At 35.9% G+C, this 20449-nt stretch overlaps 1 protein-coding gene across 2 annotated transcripts in view; it reads right to left on the bottom strand.

Moving 5' to 3' along the window:
- VMP1 (vacuole membrane protein 1) overlaps positions 1-20449 on the bottom strand; it is a 141454-nt gene that overhangs the window by 60866 nt on the left and 60139 nt on the right. For both annotated transcript variants that reach the window (XM_044248547.1, XM_044248548.1), the window contains exon 7: positions 13800-13931. In XM_044248547.1, coding sequence (XP_044104482.1) covers positions 13800-13931 — 132 coding nt within the window. The remainder of the gene's footprint in view (positions 1-13799; positions 13932-20449) is intronic.

A 20449-nucleotide genomic window follows, 5' to 3' on the forward strand; every position in this document is an offset into this window, starting at 1 on the left:
TTCCCAGTGGCCATTCACTCAGCAGCTTGCGTCAAGCTGCAACTCCTGTTCAGTTAGTTAGTTAGTTAATACTACTATTAAAATGGGCTAAAGAAATAGAGAAGCCCTCAGAAAACAAATAAGGAATAAAAGTCTGGGAGTGGGGTGGTGAGAAAAAGAGTTCAAAATAAAGTAAAAGTTTCCTGAGAAAACAAATAAAATGAGGCATTAAGAATTCCACAGTAAAACATGCTAAGTGTGTGTGCTCAGAAACTACAACTATAGAACTATTTCAAGTGCTACCTTTTCTCATTGAGTCCAACACAAGTGACCTTTGTGTACCAAAGCTAAATGTGCTAGCATTCGCAATATCCTGCAACAGAATCCTTCAAAAGAGGCCACTTAAAATTGCTTAATCTTGATGGTACTTTGTGGTAAAATCATGAGCCAGCCTGAAAGAAGATCTAGCAGGCCTGTCTTTTCAAAAACGAAACGCTTCTGGGTGCGGTTGCTTCTGAAAAGAGAAACTACAGTAAACCCGGGTAGCTCTGACATGCCTTGAAACGATAAAGAAATGGGCTTCACATGTGTCTCGACTGTTCATTATGGTAAAGCTGATCAGTTCAACCACTTGCAAACAGGGAAAAGATCTTGAGGACAGGAAGCTTTTCTGTGGAAGTCCTGACGCAACACAAACCATAGCAGTTACTGCAAAGCTTAATGCAAACCCTCTAGAGTCCACGTTGACAAATTCTTTAACAAGCCCTGTGGTTACAGGGAAGCTGGTTTCACTCTGACTCACTCCTACTCAAACAGTTTACTGGAAATGAAGGGGAGGGGGAATTTTCAGAGAAGTCATGTGATGACCAGACAAACCACAGCCAGTAAAGGTTGGACAGAGTCAAAAACAGGTCCCAGCAACAACTGACACCCAGTGAGTTCAACTGGCACTAAAGTATACAAAAATAGTCCTGTTAGGTTTCAGGTCATCCACACCATGAACTCTTTCATAAATCTCTGTATGTAAAGGAACAGCTAGTTCACAGGAGGGAAAACCAGCAGGCAGTGATATGGTACCGGCAACTGCAAACACTTCATAGGAAAATGTGCTTAACAGAGTACAGCATCAAAGGAATGTTAAAGCACTCTGCTGAGTGTATAAATAATCATTATTAAATGCTTTCCCAAAGTTTCTAAACTCAAATGTTCAAACACACATTCTATCATTACCAAAAGAATGTCAAAAGAACCTTTAATTATCATCTTGCACTTTGGGGGATGTTCACTGGGTAATCTAGTCTACTGCATAGAGAGAAACATAGCAGCCATAAGAATTAGAATTACCATTAGGACTGACAAGCTTTTTTGTGTTCTGTGCTTTCGCTAAAAAAAAAAAATGTAATTTTTTTAACATTATTTCTGAACAGGAAAGGATCTTATTTATCTAAAAAAAAGGTTTCTTGGGCCTTAAATACATTTAATAGTAAGATAAAAGATACTAGCATTTAAACATAATTTGGTGGTTTAGCCTCAATAAATCAGATTAAGTGGCAAATATTCATCAATTTAGATATTATAGTCCTAAACAGAAGCTAAAAACATGCTCCCTTAAAACAGGATTAAATCCAGAAATTATAAAAATGCCTCTAAGGAAATACTTAACCTAAGATGGTGTACAGACCCGTGACTTACACTCAACAGAAAAACTAGAGCTGATCACTATAACAATGGAGGAAAAAACTGCATTCTCTTGGGGCGCCTGGATGGTTCAGTTGTTAAGTATTTGCCTTCGGCTCAGGTCATAATCCAGGGGTCCTGGGACAGGAGCCCCACATTGGGCTCAGCAGGAAGCCTGCTTCTCCCTCTCCCACTCCCGCTGCTTGTGTTCCCTCTCTCTCTCTCTCTCTCTGCCAAATAAATAAATAAAATCTTAGGGAAAAAAGAACTGCATTCTCTTAACAGATGAAGTTTTAAGAAAATTAAATTTCTTATTTCTGCCTTAATTCTCAATTTCCTATAGGAGTAACAAGAAACAGTAAATTTCACACAGTCAGCAACCTAATATTTTGTGCAAAAGAATCTAAGTAGCTAGGTCAGTTGGACAGATGGTGTTTAGGAAAGCAAACTTATTCAAACCATATTCTTCCAAGTAAATATGTACAAAATTCCTGCTCTATTGTGTAAGCTTTAAACACAAAAATACCACAACCACCCCCATGCTCCCATTTCCCACTGCTTCAATAATACTGGCCACTCTAATCTTTTATGATACATCAAGTGAATAGGTTACTTTATTTTTCAAACTTCTTTAGTACTAATATTTCCGATTTTCCTCTTTTCTTTGGCTATGCAGCCTACAGAAAAAACAAGATGCCACAAGAAACTTCATTTATTTCTAAAATACAGAATTTTATGAATTTTCTTTTACTTACTGTGAATTTAAAAATTATTAGACATTTAATTACTGATGTTTCTTATATTATCTTCAAATCTTGTTCTCAGATGACTATTAAACTCAAAGATGCAGAACAATTCAGTCTTTCTTATGTAAAATGATCTGTGTTCACTGCAGTTTACATTTTACTTTGCAGTGGAGTGAGACTATTAAATGAACGTTTTTCATGTAATGTACATTTTCACTCTTGATATTTCTTAGTTTATTCAAAGTATCTACCACATGAATAGTATGTGCAAGACCAGGTAGGTGTTGTTGCAAATAATTTTTATGGTCTCCTCTCAAGGAATTTACAAACTCCTGGGAGATATGAGGAAAGTCCAGAAATCGTTTTATTTTTAAAAAGGTACTTTTTTTATTCTGTTTTTTAAAAGGAAACTCTATCCCCCAACATGGGGCTTGAGCTCACCACCCCGAGATCAAGAGTCACATGCTTTCCCCACTGAGTTAAACAGGTATCCCAGAAAGTCCATAAACAGTTTTAAATGAAGGTAGAAAATAACACAAGAAAGTTACAGCAGGAAACAATTTCTGGGGATTAGGAAGATTTTTGAGCAGCAAAGTTTCATGACAGAGGTATTTTTTTGAAAGTTATTTTTGTAATTTTGTTCAGGAATAGACTGGGGGACAAAACTAGTAAAGAGGAGACCTACTGGGAAGTCACTGGAAATGTTCAGGGAAGAGGTGGTAAAGACCTGAACCAGAGAGGGCAGATATGAAGATATTAAGGAGGTAGAGTCAAAAGGTCTTGAAGAACGACTGGATATGGGAAACAAGGAGGGAGTCAGATGACTCAGTTTTGACTGTGATTATGAGGACAGTGACATCATAAACAGAAATCAGGAACAAAGAAGAAAAAGAATATCATAAAGAGAATAATTAAACCTTGCATGAGGGGTGCCTGGGTAGCTCAGTCAGTTAAGTGTCTGACACTTGATTTTGGCTCAGGTCATGAGACCGAGCCCTGCGTTGGGCTCCCTCCCCACTCAGCGCAGAGTCTGCTTGTGATTTCTCCCTCTCCCTCCACCTCTCCCTTTGCTTGCACATGTACTCTCTCTCTCTCTAAATAAAATCATAAAACAAACCTTGCATGAAATACTCCACCAAGCACATAAACAGCTATCTAGACTTATATTTTCTAAATTATGCTAGAACAGTTCAAGGTCATAGGAAGCTACAATTGTTCATGTCTACCTCCCACAGACATCTAGTGAAAACATGACAGAAAGCCAAGAACAAAAGGAAGTCAATTTAGTGGAAAAATACCGGCTAATCTCATACTGTACTCATAAAAATAAATGAGGTACCATTAAGAATCTGAATTCAAATAAATGTATTAATAATCTCTTCTTCTCAAAATATTTATGGTACATAATCCAACCATTACTCAAAACTAGAATTTAAGCAAATACTTAGCTGTAAAATTGCTACCTAGTAACAATTTCCTAGGAAAAGCATATACACCCTTTAACCTAGTTGGAGAATACATGATAAAGCAATGAGAGCCAAGTATTTTTTTCATTCTTCCTGCTGATAAACTTATTCTATCAAAGGGCTTTACCTAGATGAATAAAAAACACATTTTCTACCTCAGTCTCAGGCAATCTTAACATTTAAATACCCACTCATATTACTCATTTTACTTAATTTCCTGTTTTAGCTATAGCTGATCCAACTTTTTTATATTTTAGTGCTCCTATCAAATTGGGAGTTTTACAAAATGTATGTATCTGTGAGGAAATTCCAGGACCAAAGTCAGATAAACTTCTGGATCCCTGTGAAACTGAACACTATAGAAACTTTTAAATTACAATCACTAAGATATAACTAAAAGATGTCAGCAGAGTTACAGTTTACCAAATAAATAAAAACATAGTAACTTTTTATATATCAATAACTATTTACAAAAATATAATATCTAATTTGTAGCAATAAAGTGTAAGACAAAACTAACATACTGACATCATGGGAAAATGTTGGAATGACACAGAAATAGCTCTTACTTAAAGGTGAGAAAGTTAGAGTTCTATATTATATGACAGATAAAAGTATTTTAATAATATTTAAAGATGAAAGAATCAAATCATAAATATACGAAAAGGAAATATGGCTGAATATTCACCACATAATCATAATCATTCAGTAAGATAATTTTAGGCATTACTTCAAAAGGCAAAGTCTAAGATACTAGAATTTTTGAAAAAGTAAACTTTTTATCCAAGTAAAACATAATAAAAACACACACAATAAACAATATGGAAAAACAGCAGAAGCATATGACAAAAGAAATCTCCTTAAAAACGTTAATAAGAAAGTCAGAAATATACCAAACATGAAAAACAGGTAAATAAACTAGTTAGATGAAGTTTGTTCTCTCTTTTTTTGTTTATCTGCATTTTCAACATGTTATACAATGAACATACTTTGTAACCAGAAAGAAAGTTGTTATAAAAATCGAAAATGTAGAAAGTATTTGATGACACTGAAAAACGTTTATAAGATGTTTTTATATTCAAAACAAGTCACAAAGCAGTAAATACAATTCACTCTTTAGAAAAACAACTGAAGGACAGAGGAATTATTTTTAAATTTTCCACAATGACCTGTGTCACTTCATAATAACACAATTTTAAAAATCAGCATCAAATGTTTATGACATACATGTGAAAAAGGAACTTCAGACTAATATTTATAGTATGATTCTAGTTTTTATTTTTTAAAAGTTATATATCCAAAGAAAACAGTTGAGAATGTGTTGATTATTATTCCACTCTGGGAAGTAGGTATGCAGGCTTTCTCTCTCTCTTTTTTTAAAGATTTTATTTATTTATTTGACAGAAAGAGATCACAAGTAGGCAGAGGGGCAGACAAGAGAGAGGAGGAAGCAGGCTCCCCGCTGAGCAGAGAGCCTGATGCGGGGCTCGATCCCAGGACCCTGAGATCATGACCTGAGCTGAAGGCAGTCTTACTTAATTCACTGAGCCACCCAGGTGCCCCAGGGCTTTCACTTTTTACTTTTACTACTTCTGCAATGTTTTAACCCCATTACTTTAAGAACTTATGTAATTTTAAAATATGCAAATTTGGAAAAATAACAGAAACAAAGAGCCTAAAACAACTTTGTTACTGAAAAGATAAAAAATATTTTTAAGATCACTATTTACAAGTAAAATGACCAAAAAAACCTTGTAAATTGTTATAAATTTATTTGCCTAATGAAAACCTTAAAAACAAAAACAAGAATGTGTCACAAAAGTGTATCAAACAGCTGAGGTATAATAGAACTTATTGGACAGAGTAATAGTCCACAGTGTTAGCAAGAACAAACAAACAAAAAACTTCTTTTTGCTAAGCCACAGTTAGAAACTCTTCTTTAAATTATGAATTTAAATATTAGCACTATCTCAGATAATTTATAATGTGGAAAACTGGCAACAGTCCCCTCCCAACTATTCTACCCCCACTCCCATAACCACAAATAAATAAAGAAAAGTTATAAACCTCACACAACCCCTTGTCTAAATCTGGGGAAAAGTATACAGGGATAAATATACCCACATAAGCTAAAATCTATAGTAAGACACAAAACCGGTGAAAACTGGTAAAAACTCAAAACAATGAAAGGCCATAAAGAAAGAAGAATCAAATCAAATAAAGGAGAAAGAAAAAAAATTTAAATTGGTTCTTCACTTTTTATTGCATTAACCTAAAGGAAAATGTTGCTATGCTCTAGTACAGTAAGCAGAGTACTAATCTTGATGTAGAAAAACTGGGTTGGGTAATGGCTCTGAGATTCACTGGCTGTGGGTTCTTGAATGTACTTCCTGTCCAAATCAGGAAAACTATCCCTACTTCAGAGCTGTACTGTGGCACTTCATTTAAGGGCCTTATACATAGTTTTATTGATCTCAGAAAGAAAATCAGTAGTTGTCAGGGATGAATTATTTCACTTTTTCTAGTCTGACTGCATAATTGGTTGATGTACATATAACTGCAATTCTGGGTAAAAATTTTAAATCAAATGTTCATAAAGAATATGTAATTTCTGGGGCGCCTGGATGGCTCAGTGGGCTGAGCCTCTGCCTTCGGGTCGGGTGGTAATCTCCAGGTCCTGGGATTGAGCCCTGGATCGGGCTCTCTGCTCGGTGGGGAGCCTGCTTCCCCTCACCCCTCTGCCTGCTGCTCTGCCTACTTGTGATCTCTCTCTCTCTGTCAAGTAAATAAATAAAATCTTAAAAAAAAAAAAAAGTAATTTCTGATTAAAGGACATGAAACAGAATGCCCACATTTTGCTTACTTGATTTCTCAATAGAAGCAGATATAAAATTAGGGAATAAGAAATACATAGTTTATCCTAAAACAGTGATTGTAATTATTGGCTTTATAGGATGAAAGCAGCCAAACCTCATAACCATCAGAAATATTGTGTGCAGGCTGGTTTCCACGACTCAAAACAAAGAAAGCAGAATTAGAGAAGATATAGTCAAAAAGTAACTAAAATAATCAGGGCCATAACAGATGAACAAAAAAGATTACTGCCCTAATGGTAGAGAATGGTTAAGTATTTTCAAGATTCAAAAGTCTTCAAGAATTCAAATTATACATACGAGATGAAGCATAATTTACTTCATCAAATTCTAGAAGATCTGGGTTTTTAGAGATAGAGCTTTAAAATGGTAACAAGTTTAGAGAATGTATTATTTATAATCCTAGAATAAAACTTGCAAAGAATGAAATGAGTCATCCAGTTAGTATTATACACAATGCAGGAAGTGCTATGCATGGATCTATGGAAGACAGCAGAGAGAGAGATAAGGTATTCATTCTTTTTGAAATAGCAATTCCATTTGTTACCAATTAAAATTAATAGGCAGTTGGGTTTCTGGTTTTGTTTTGTCTTAATATTGAGCCACTGTGGGCCTCAGAAACCTCTACCCACTAATTCTAAGACAAAGTTTACCTCTAGTTTCTCAGCATGATTATATTCTCTTAACATGGGAGAGACAATTTTTGGATATTTGAGAAGTTCATTACTTCCCCTTTCAAGGACGTATGTCTAAATTCTTTACAACAATCTCTTACATTATAAAAATTCAAGATCATTTACCATCCCATTCCCCTCCTATAAAGAAATTCTGGTTTGTCAGTGTTCTATTCTGTTAAAAATGATATCACAGGAAGAGTCCCACTTCAAGATAACCAAAGAAGACCTTCGTTCCTGTGGTAGATTAGAGATGGCTGCAAATTCTTGCTTATTCCTCTCAATGAGAGGTAGGATCTAATTTGCCTCTCTGAATTTGGGCTAGCTTTAGTGACTTACTTGGCCAAGGAAATATGGCAAAGTGACTAGGATTTCTGAGGTTACATCATAAGAAACCTTGCATCTTCCCCCTATATTAGTTCAGAATGCATGTTTTTGGAACTCAGGTGCTGTGATATGAGGAAGCCAAAGAATCTCCATAAAGGGTAACCTGAGGTCCCAAACTAACAGTCCAACTGAACTCCAAGCCAACAGTCAAAATCAATTTGTCAGTCAAGTAAGTAAGCCATCTTGAAAGAAATTCTCCAATTTATAGTCAAGCCATTTTCAGTAAATTTCATATATGTGAGCACTATAAATTTTTTTTTGTTTGTTTTAAACCAGTAAATATTGAGTAGTTTCTTACTCATCAATAAGCTGGAACACCTCCTATCTTCATAATAACCCCCAAAATAAAAAATAGAAACATGAACTCTGACTTCGATGGAGTGAGCATTAATGAAGATAAGGGAAGATGGAAACAAAGGTTATACCTGAGAACCTACAGTGAAAGATATGGAAGAGGAGAAAAGCGATCCGCATTATAGAGCTCCAAAAAGAACTTTCAGCTGAACTGCAGAAGAGGCTGGGGTAGGGCAAAACCAAGGAGACTGTAGTTTATTTTTTATTTTTTTTAAAGATTATTTATTTATTTATTTATTTGACAGCGAGAGAGAGAGATCACAAGTAGGCAGATAGGCAGGCAGAGAGAGAGAGAGAGGGAAGCAGCCTCCTTGCTGAGCAGAGAGCCCAATGCGGGACTCGATCCCAGGACCCTGAGATCATGACCTGAGCTGAAGGCAGCGGCTTAACCCACTGAGCCACCCAGGTGCCCCGACTATAGTTTATTTTTAAAGATCTATTTATTTTAGAGAAAGAGCACGAGTTGGGGGAGGGGCAGAAGGAGAAGATACAGAAGCAGACTCCTCACTGAGTGTGGAGCCTGACACGTGGCTCAATCTCACGACTCTGAGATCATGACCTGAGCCAAAATCAAGAGTCAGACACTTAACTGATGGAGCCATCCAGGTTCCCTGAGGAGACTGTATAAGAAGTAGACCCCTAGGCCCCACTCCTACTTGGCACAGACAACTTCCCTTAGCCCTGTAAAAGACATTAAGTATAGTCTCTAGACAAAGTGAAGCAAAGATTCTGGACTTAGGACATGTTTATGCAGGTATCCATAGTCTGAACACTAAGTGAGTTAAATGGTAAGTCTATATGGTGAATGACCATCTCTAACCCCACTTTATAGCCTAGCTTTACAAAGCAACAAAGTTAATATTCAGCAACAAAGTTAATATTCCCCAAGCAAGAAATTGGAGGATCCATCTAGAGAAAATGAACTATCCAAAATGAAAGAGCCACAGAAACTGATATATATGGAGGTTCCTATAAATAAGATGACCTGCCACTCCTACAACTTGCCTCCACACACACATCTTACATTCAGCCTTTATGTGCTTTATTCTTACATATAAACAGAAAAATAAAGATCACTAAGCTTAGAGGAGAGCTTCTAATATGAAGGAGAACAAAGGAAAAAAACATGCCTGGAGTAACAAAAAACCTGAAGAAATGAAGTATCTTCAAACACGTAAGAAACTGGGATGCCTGGGTGGCTCAGCTGGTTAGTGTCTGACTCCTGATTTTGGCTCAGGTCATGATCTCAGTGTTGTGAGACTGAGCCTGTGTCAGACTTCATGTTCAACAGGGAGTCTACTTGAGATTCTCTCTTTCCTTCTCCTTCTGCCCCTTCCCTCTGTGCTCACACTTATGCACACACTCTCTCCATCTCTAAAATAAGTAAATCTTAAAAAAAAAAAAAGATAAACCATTTCTTGAAAATAAAATACAAATCACTTTCTGAAAATAAACAGGAGAGTGGAAATACATTTAAATATTAGAGTTAGAAGAAAAAATTGAGGAAATTGCATACAAAGTAGAATGTGATAAATATTAGGAGCAAAATGATTTAAAAAAAAATCAAAAGGGTAAGTGTTGGAGGCCCCACACCAAAATAATGAGAATTCCAGAAAGCAAAAACAGAGACTAAAGAGGGTAAATTGACACAGAAAAAATACAAGAACATTTCTCCAAACTAATGGACTCTAGATTGACAAGCTTCTGAGTGTTTAGTAGAATAAAATTTTAAAGACCTTCCCCCCAAAATTTAAAGACCCATACCTCAGATAATGAGTAACATATCAAGAGAAGAAAATAAAACAACCAAAAAAGAATACCTATGAAGAAAAGTCAGGATGGCATTAGCTCCATCAATATCAACACCAGAGGTCTGAAGATGACTGAGCAATGACTTCCAAATTCTAAGTTAAAAAAATGATTTTCAACTTAGAATACTACATTTAGTTACTTGATTAAGTGTGAATGAAGGACACAGAATTTTCAGAATTTCCATCAGGAAACTATGGTAGAATGTATTCAACCAAAATGAAGGAATAAGGCAAGAAAGAAAAAAACAAGGGGTGCCTGGTTGGCTCAGTCCGTAGAGTATGCAACTCTTGATCTTAGAGTCACTGAGTTTGAGTCCCATGTTGGGGGTAAAGATTACGAAAAAAATAAGAACAAACAAAAACAGAAGAAGAGATCCAAATGGAAAAAGAAGCAACTGTGCAGAGGGAATCCAAGAGAATGCAGTCCTGATTGCACTGTGTGGGGAGAGGGTAGCTCCTGAGTGAGGACTCTCAAGAAAGAAAATAGAATTGATAATATTTTATAGGTGTTACCAAGTGGAAAGTGATATAGAAAGGTGTCTTACAGAGTTGGTAGAAGGGAGAGAAGAGACTGAAAAAATTATGCAAATGAAAAAATGTTAATTCCAAAACAAAAAGTTAAAAAAAAAAAAGAAAAGAAAAGAAAAAGGAAAACAGTGACGGTGTATTAGTTGACTTAACAGAGAACAATACTTAGACCCGTTTGGCATCTAATCCACAGCATAAAAATTTAAAACTATAAGCATCCTAGACTTATTCTACTTTAGCTTTTTTATTTTATATATGAAAAAAATGAGTTTTTGAAATGTTATATGACATACACTAACTACTGCCACCATTTCAGCTCTATCAGCTGTTGAAGATGGCCATTTAGTCTACAGATGGACACAGTTTCAGTAGTTGGAATATACTAATGACATGGGCATTCTGAGTTCTGGTTCTAGCTCTACTTCTAAGTGTAAAATTCGGGAGGTACCAACTTCTAGATCTGAAGTTTTCTTTAAGATTAGAAGAACAGTATCTTTCCATACTATTTTAGTTATTAACACAAGGCTCAAATTAGATACTGGGTTTTAAAAAACATTAAAAATAATTAAAAAGTTGTTTATATTAGTAACAGTTATTAGCATTAATATAAATATTACGACATGAGGAGAAGAGACATAGTATCTGCTTGATAGATAAGGCAAAGCAAATACCAAGGCCAACTTGTCTCTTTCCACACAGAGCAAATGCTCATAGCTCTTTGGTTCATTTGTTTTATATTTGGTTATTTGGCTATTCTATATTCATATTTGAAAATTTTGTTTTCAATTAAAAACCATAACTGTTCTTAGTGGATTTCCACCTAATAATACCTTTTAAAAAAGTCCATCTGTTGGGGAACCTAGGTGACTCAGTTATTAAGCATCTGCCTTCAGCTCAGATCATGATCCCAGGGTCCTAGGACTGAGCACCACGGTCATGCTCCTTGCTCAGCAGGAAACCTGCTTCTCCCTCTCCCACTCCCCCTGCTTGTGTTCCCTCTCTGTCTATCAAATAAATAAATAAAATCTTTTAAAAAATTACAAAAATAAAAAGCCAATCTGTCATTAAAATGTGTTTTCTGGGGCACCTTAGTGGCTTATATGGTTAAGCATCTGCCTTGGGCTCAGGTCATGATCTCAGGGTCCTGGGACTGAGCCCCATGTCAGGCTTCCTGCTTAGCGGGGAGCCTGCTTCTCCTTCTTCCTCTGCTGCTCCCCCTGCTGTGCTCTCTCTCTCTCCCTCTCTCTCAAATAAATAAATGAAATCTTTTAAAAAAAATACATACATATGTTTTCTTTCCCTTCAGGGTAATGGTTTTTTGAGTCTCAGATTCCACTGAAAAGAAAACTATGAACTCGTTCCTCATAAAAATGTGTGTGTGCTTATGTGGGCACACGCACTTATAAATACAAAACAGTAAGACAATTTTTCAAACAATTTCATTTCATAGGTTCATGAACACAACTGGGAAGGGATCTCTCTTTTGTATCTTTCTTATTTTTGTCTATGTTGATTTCTACTGTCATTCCTAAGATGGAGATTCAATCAGATAATACTATTCTTAGGAATTTTCCTGCAAAGAATAAAACACTGGTTTTATAACATTAAGATATAGGTTGAGGGCACCTGGGTGGCTCAGTCGGTTAAAGCCTCTGCCTTCAGCTCAGGTCATGATCCCAGGGTCCTGGGATCAAGCTCCGAATCAGGCTCTCTGCTCAGCAGGGAGCCTGCTTCCCTTCCTCTCTCTCTGCCTGCCTCCTGCCTACTTGTGTTCTCTGTCAAATAAATAAAATCTTTAAAAAAAAATGTTTAAGATATAGGTTGATATATAGTTTATACTCAGGTTTAAAGGCCTCAGCCTTAACCACCCCCCACCACTGTTAAAGGTAAGTTTATCATAATTATCCTTTTTTTTAAAAACGTAATATGGAGCACCTGGGTGGCTCAGTGGGTTAAAGCCTCTGCCTTCAGCTCAGGTCATGATCCCAGGGTCCTGGGATCAAGCCCCAAATCGGGCTCTCTGCTCAGTGGGCTGCTTCCCTTCCTCTCTCTCTGCCTGCCTCTCTGTCTACTTGTGATCTCAGTCAAATAAATAAATGAAATCTTTAAAAAAAAAAAATGAGTAAAGAAAATATATATGTGTGTGTGTGTATATGTATTATATATATGTATAATACATAAATATATTTTAAAGTAATCTCTACGCCCAATGTGGGGCTCAAACTAATGATGCCGAGATCAAGAATCACACATTCTGGGGCGCCTGGGTGGCTCAGTGGGTTAAGCCGCTGCCTTCGGCTCAGGTCATGATCTCGGGGTCCTGGGATCGAGTCCCGCATCGGGCTCTCTGCTCAGCAGGGCGCCTGCTTCCCTCTCTCTCTCTGCCTGCCTCTCCATCTACTTGTGATTTCTCTCTGTCAAATAAATAAATAAAAATCTTTAAAAAAAAAAAAAAAAAAAGAATCACACATTCTACTGACTGAGCCAGCCAGGTGCCCAAAAACCATTTTTTGTTTTTTTTTTTAAAGATTTTATTTATTTATTGGACAGAGAGAGAGATCACAAGTAGGCAGAGCAGCAAGCAGAGATAGAGGGGAAAGCAGGCTCCCCACTGAGCCGAGAGCCCGAGAAAGGGCTCAATCCCAGGACCCTGAGATCATGACCTGAGCTGAAGGCAGAGGCTTAACCCACTGAGCCACCAGGTGCTCCCCAAAAACCATTTCTAAAAAAAGTAATATCTACTCTGAACGTGGGGCTCGAACTCATGACCTTGAGATCAAGAGCTGTGTGTTCTACCAACTGAGCTGACCAGGCACCCTTGTAATTGTTCTTAGTTAGGAGTTCTCAAATAATTTCCTTTAAACATGGTAAACTATTTTGATGTTATTCTCAAAAACATTCTGTTAGTCAGAAGTTTGACTATTTTGGACTCATATGCTGACCCACCTACTTGTCCCCCTTATTTAGTTAGTTGTCTGCCTGGTAATACTTAAGAAAACATAATGGAAAAAGAAATGTTTCGACTCCTTAACTTCATTGGCAACAACAACTTGTCCTGGTTTCTGGTCAGGTGTTTCGGCTTAGTCTGAGTTGTCTTGTGGACTTTCTGTATCTCTCTATTCTAAAATTAAGATTATAATCTCTTTTATATTTCAGCTTTTCTGAATATTCTATCCCACACCATGTCTTTTTTATTTTTACGCTGGCAGTTTTCTTCTTCAAAGTATCTATTAATAATTTTACCTTAACCATAACTTCTTTAAGGATAATTAAAGTATTCCGGTTTTTTTTCTACTGTTCTTACTTGTGCAGTCTCTGCGTGTTCCAGCATTTCTTCGAATTCCTGATATTCTTCATCATCTGGTTCGGCACCTGAAAGGCGAGCTGCCCTGGCCATGAAATATGGAGGCAGCTCTCCAATTGCTGTACCGATGCCCTGTGTGCAAAACCAAATATTCACATGAGATTCTGTTCCCAACACAGTGTCACTAAACAGATCAAATCTACATTTTTCTCCATTACCAAAAGCATGTTAAGATGCACATGTTAGGGAGGAAAGCATATAACTACATAATCAAGGGAACATAACTGTGAATCCTGGCCCTAATACTGACATATGCAATGCCAGGCAAGATAATATACATTAAACTCTTAGACAATACCTGGTGCATTGCAGATAAGAAATTAATGTTAGTTCTCTAGCATCTCTACTTACAATTATTTTGCCAGTTTTCCCCCCCTTTTGAAATGATTTGGTAAAGAGTATTCACCAGTAGAACTGTTAGATAAAATATTTAAAAAAATTTTTTCTAGGAAACCTTCTGTTATTTAGAGTGTTGCTTTAATCTCAATATAATTTTATTTTGTGCAGAGCTAAAACAAATCGTGGTCAGGAAGCCCCTTGAAAACTCAACATTAGGATGGATAAATTTTTACCACGGGAAAAATGTTAATTTCCTCAGGACATTGAGTGACTCATGTTTCAGTCACTTTGTGGACTCTTGTTTTTGAAGACATTGTTTTTTTTCAATCAGCTTAGGACATAAGGATGAAAACAAAGGTAAAAGAATGAGGAACTTGGTTTGGATTGAAAAGGCTCAAATGCAAGATAATATTGTAAAAGGTACACGGTCTCGAGGAAAATTCTCAGCTTTGAACCATCCTTCTCATCTTGAGTCATAGTGAATGAAAAGCTATGGTAATTCTCAGAAGCAATTTTAGGTCTTTCTATTCACTCTGTATATGACTTTGTCAGCAAATGTCTTGAAAAGAATCCCTAAGAAACATTATCAATTCAAACATTTTGTGTTCACAGTGTTATATTCTGATGTGTGGAATAACAATCTCCAAATGAAACTGCATTATCCACATGTGAAACAAGAGTTCTGAAAATGAATATACTTAAGTGTCAAAAGAATCAGGCTATACCTAAAGAACACAGAGAGAAATGAGAGAGAGGAGAGACAATACATTGAAGGATATATGAACAGAACACAAATCATATTTTGTTAAACAAAAAAGTTAACATTAGTCAACTTTGGAGGCTATCAGAGAACTATTTAAAAAACAATAAAAAAGGGAAAGAATCCATTATTTATCCTGCCTTATTTATCTGAAGAATATCTCAGGGTAACCAAATTGGTGAAAAGGAGTTTTCTCTTTATAAAAATATTCTAGTCAATAACTAAAGGAAAAAAATTATATGATTGGAATATCCCTAGTTTATAACTCTTAATAAAATAATGGACTTGTATAATAATGGTGCTAGTATCATAAAAAGAAAGATAATCAGACATTATTATACCTTATGATAGAACTACATAAGACTATGAACTGTGTTCTTGTCAAAAAAAAGATTTTTTCAAGCCTCTCAATCTATCACTCACAAGAAACACAGGGAACAGAACTATTCCAACTGGGATACAATCAGTAAAATCTAGACTGTGGGAAACTGTATTTGACAAACAACCCAGTTTCAACAACAAATAAATCTGAAACGAAAAACAAGGAAATAAACACAATCAGAAATATCTGAACATTAGTGGGGTAAATGATTTGAAGAAACTATTCCTAAATTTTCTTAGATGTAATAAAGTTTGCTTAAGTCCTAATATTGATGTATTTACAGATGAAATGTGATCTGTTATATAGGATATGCTTCAAGATAATTGACGGACAAATGACAAAGGATATAGATAAATCATATTAGCAAGGAATTAGTATTAGGTGAGGTTAAGTGATAATATATTAAACTAATTATATAATTCTCTACACTTAAATATTTTCCCACTACAAAAAACAGGAAGAAAAGTTAATTACAACATTTTACTCAAAACATGAACTTCTCTTAAAACCTGTTAACTCAAATGGCCAATAGTTCTGAAAGCAATCATATGATTCAAACTCATGACAAGTTTCCTTAAAGCTAAAAAGGAAGTAATAATGGATAGAAATGAAATCAAGAGCTACATACTGACTTATACTTGGTTGACCATATTTATTTTAATAGTTTAATTCTGCTCATGTTTTTCCACAATATCAAGAAACAAGAACGGTGATCACGAGTCAATAATCTGTTTTTTATGCCAATAAATTAAAGAAATAAAGTCATCCAGACAGGTTCCCCCAAACACATTATATTCTAGACATGAAGTTTATTTAGACATTTATCTCAAATTAGATACTAAAGTTCCATAATCCCATGATTCTTACAAAACAATTTTAGAATTCTTGCAAAATCAAAACAAAAATCCAAAACAGAACTGTGGAACACTAAAAACTGTCAGCCTAGGTTTAATTAAAGGGAAGAAATAACTGGCTTCCCTTACTGCAAAACAAAGAGACAAGTGATTTTTAGTCAAGCAATAATTCAGAAAGCTCTTCTAAAAACTATGTGCTCCATATCAATTGATTACCCTGAAGTCCCTGCTTCTTGAACTGGAAAAGAGTTTAACATGCACAAAATATGCAAAACCAAGAGGGGAGTATCTTCCTGGAGTGTCAATTTTTAAAAAGGTTTTATTTATTTAATTGAGATACACAGCAAGTGATCAAGAGAGCAGGAGCAGGGGAGCAGAGAAGGGGAGAAGCAGGCTCCACTTCTCCAGGGAGCCCAATGCAGGACTTGATTAAGACTGACCGTAAGGCAGATACTTAACTCATTGAGTCAACCAGGCACCCATGGAGTGTCAACTTTACTCAAAGATTTGGGGGAGGAGAAAAGTCCTGAAAATTTTTTTTTTAAAAGATTTTATTTATTTATTTGACAGAGAGCGATCACAAGTAGGCAGAGACACAGGCAGAGAGAGAGAGGAGGAAGCAGGCTCCCCGCTGAGCAGAGAGCCCGATGCGGGACTCGATCCCAGGACCCTGAGATCATGACCTGAGCTGAAGGCAGCGGCTTAACCCACTGAGCCACCCAGGCACCAAAAAGTCCTGAATTTTCACACTCTTAAAAAGTTTTTTCAAGTGGATTCACAAGCAAATCAGCAGCATTTTGCTTTTCCATGTTGGGAATCATAAGTTTAATGGTAAAACTCTGGAGAGCAGAAAATTTTACACACGCTGACTCTCAGAAATTACAATAATTTTGTATTATCTGTGTATTAATACTTTTTTAAAACAAAATCATTTTTCTATTACATATTCCAATTACAAACATAAATCAGAGGTTAAAAGCAGAAGTTAGGAGGGTAAGTTTGAAACCATTGGGAAATTCAGGGCTCTTACAGCAATGTTTTAAAAAAAATGTACAGTTCTAGGAGAATTATCAAGACTGATTTGCAAATAGAAGAGAAAATTTGCTTCCAGTTTCCCTTGGGTCAGTTTTAAAAATTTCAGGAAGGAATGAACTTCTGACATATGCTACAACATGGACAAAACTTGCATTATGCGAAGTGAAATAAGCCAGACATAGAAAAACAAGTTATATGATTCCATTTATATGGGGTATCCAGATTAGACATATTCAAAGAGGCAGAAAGTAAAATAGAGATTATCCCCTCGCTCTCTCTAAAATAAATAAATCTTTAAAAAATAGTTAAAATGGTAAAACTTACATTATGCTTGTACTACCACAATAAACACTCTCTAACCATGAACTTAACAAATAAATGACCTTAAAATGTGATGCTCTTTATTTGAAAGTCAACACACATGCTCTTCTCTTCCCTGCACTGCTGTCCTGCTTTACTCCTTATCATTCCTAGGTCTGAAATGAAATGTTACTTCTTCATGGAAATCTTCCCTGAATCACAAATTAGGGAAAACTTTTGTGTTATAAAGATTCCTCCTTCACATTTTTATATGCAATTTTTTCCACAATATTTACTTATACATTTTTTTTTCATGATAATTATTTCCCTCACTAGAATGAGGGTAGAGACTGTTCAGTTCTGCTCATTCTGAATCTCCAGTGCTTGGACACATAACAACTGTTACTGGAATTCATGAGTAAAAAAGTTGTGAAGCCTTGCATTGGTGATACAGCCAAATTGTGGAAGATCAAAAGGTGCAAATGAAAAAGAGTAACTAATGATCAACAGTATCAAACAATTCATTTTAGCGTGCTCCTAAGATCCATATGAACAAGTTGAAACTGAAGGTAACCCTGGTCTTTATGTTATATTTGAAAGCATTTGTATTTTAATGATTTTACTGATTCAGTACATTAATAATGATAGTGATGTCTGTGAAGACATTTTACTTTGCTAAGTACAAATTAGATAAAAATTTCAAATAAGATATGTTTTTAATCAAGCAAGACATTCTCTTGAAAAAAACATATGAACATAAATGGGACATTTGGGAAAGGGTAAAACTCTAAGAATCAAGGCCAACACATTCTAAAATTAGGTTTCTCAACCTCAGTAGCATGAACTTTTTATGACTGTATCTCATTTAATCATTTTAAAATATAAAACTAAGTGGCATTCTTGCATTCACAATATTGTGCAGCTCTCATCACTATCTATTGCCAATATTTTTCATCACCCAAATGGAAACTCTGTACCTATTAAGCATTAACTTCTCATTCCTCCAACTCTGATAACTTCGAATCTACTTCTTGTCTTTATGAATTTGAATCTTCTGACAATTCACGTAAGTGGAATCATACAATATCTGTCTTTCTATGGAATGACTTATTTCATTCAATATAAAGTTTTCAAGGTTCATCTATATTGTGGCATGAACTAGAGCTTCATTCCTTTTTATGGATGAATAATAATCCACTATTGTATATACTACCAAAAAAAGTGGGGTTTTGGTATTTTTTTTTTCTTTTTGCCTTTCTCTTTTAATCCTCTTCCTGCTCCAACTCTTAAAGAAGGACCCAGAAATCAAATGAAGGATGCTCAAAGAGCCAAGGCTAGTCAGCCCAAGATTAGCAGGCTCCCTCTTACAGGGACTAAAGTCTGGATGCTGGGGTCTCCAGAGTCTGGTAGTAAAAGCATGTGCAGAATAAGGTGGTTCTAGAGGCTAGCAGTAACCGGGGTCCAGAGGGACTTTCTGCAATGAGGGCACCCGTAATAGGGCCAGGCTGTGTAAGAACTGGTGTTTGTTGGTCTTGTCAAAGACCTACTTCCTGTAGGCATTCGGAAATAGTACTGTGCACCCCACAGGGGACCAAGCCTGAGGCCCTGGCTCTGGATAAGACGCCTAAATAGTAGAAAGCAGCCCCTGGCCTGGCCATGGCAGTGGATGGTCACCTACATTTTGTTTACCCATTTATCTGCTGAGGGACACTGGGCTGTTCCCACCTTTCTGAAAATGTGAATAATGCTGCTGAACAGTGAAGTACAAGTATCTGTATTTACACCTGAGTCCCAGTTTTCAATTCTTTGTGGGTAATTACGTAGGAATGGAATTAGAGGAGGGTCATATGGTAATTCTGTTTAAGTTTTTGAAAATCCACAAAACTCTTTTCCCCAGCAGCTGAATCACTTTACATTCTCATCAAGAATCTTTAAGAATTCCAATTTTTCCACATCCTAACACTTGTTTTCTTTTTAAAAAAATAACAGCCATCCTAGTGTGTGTAAAGGGATATTTCCTTGTGGTTTGGATCTGCACTTCCCCAATGACTAAATGATGTTGAGAATCTGTGCACTCACTGGCCATTTGTATATCTTCTTTGGCGAAAAGTCTATTCAAGTTCTTTGCCCATTTTTTAACTGAGTTGTTTGTCTTTTGTTGTTGAGCTGTGGAAGTTCTTCAAACACTCTGGATATTAAACCTTTATCAGATAATGATTTATGAACATCTCCTCCCTTTCTGTGGGTTATCTTTTCACTCTATTATTAGTGTTCTTTGATGTAGAAAAGATTTTAATTTTAGTGAAGTTCAATTCATCAAGTTTTCTTCGTGTTGCCTATACTTTTGGTGTCATATTTAAGAAACCACTGCCAAATCTGACATCATGCAGATTTGTTTCTACATTTTCCTCTAAGAGTTTTATAGTTTCAGTTCATAAGTTTAGGTCTTTGATGTAATTTGAGTCAATTTTTACATATGGCATAAGGAAGGGTCCAAATTCTTTCTTTTGCATGTGAATACTGTTTTCCTAGCACCTTTTGTTGGAAGGACTATCCATATAAATGTTGAGAAAAAAAGGAACCGATTTAAACCTAACTTGATATGTGCTATACTTTATACATGACAAATAATTTCAAAGGAGGAAACATGAATAGCAATATGCAATATCTAATGCTGATTGCTATGAGGATAATAAATTTAAGGTACACTCTATATTTTTTAGGAGCATAAAATTTGGGAAAGTAAGCCACTATACCAGCCAAATTAACTAATTTAAGAGATGCACGGAGCCAAGCCAAATGAGCATTCAGACAATATGAACTATAGGAGTTAGAGGAGGCAATTACCCCTGCCAGCTGCAATGGAAGTTTTTCTTTGTTGACATTAGTGTTAATCCAGCCTTGTAAATCATTTATCAAA

This window comes from Neovison vison, chromosome 5 (assembly GCF_020171115.1).
Source record: "Neovison vison isolate M4711 chromosome 5, ASM_NN_V1, whole genome shotgun sequence".
Lineage (NCBI taxonomy): Eukaryota > Metazoa > Chordata > Mammalia > Carnivora > Mustelidae > Neogale > Neogale vison.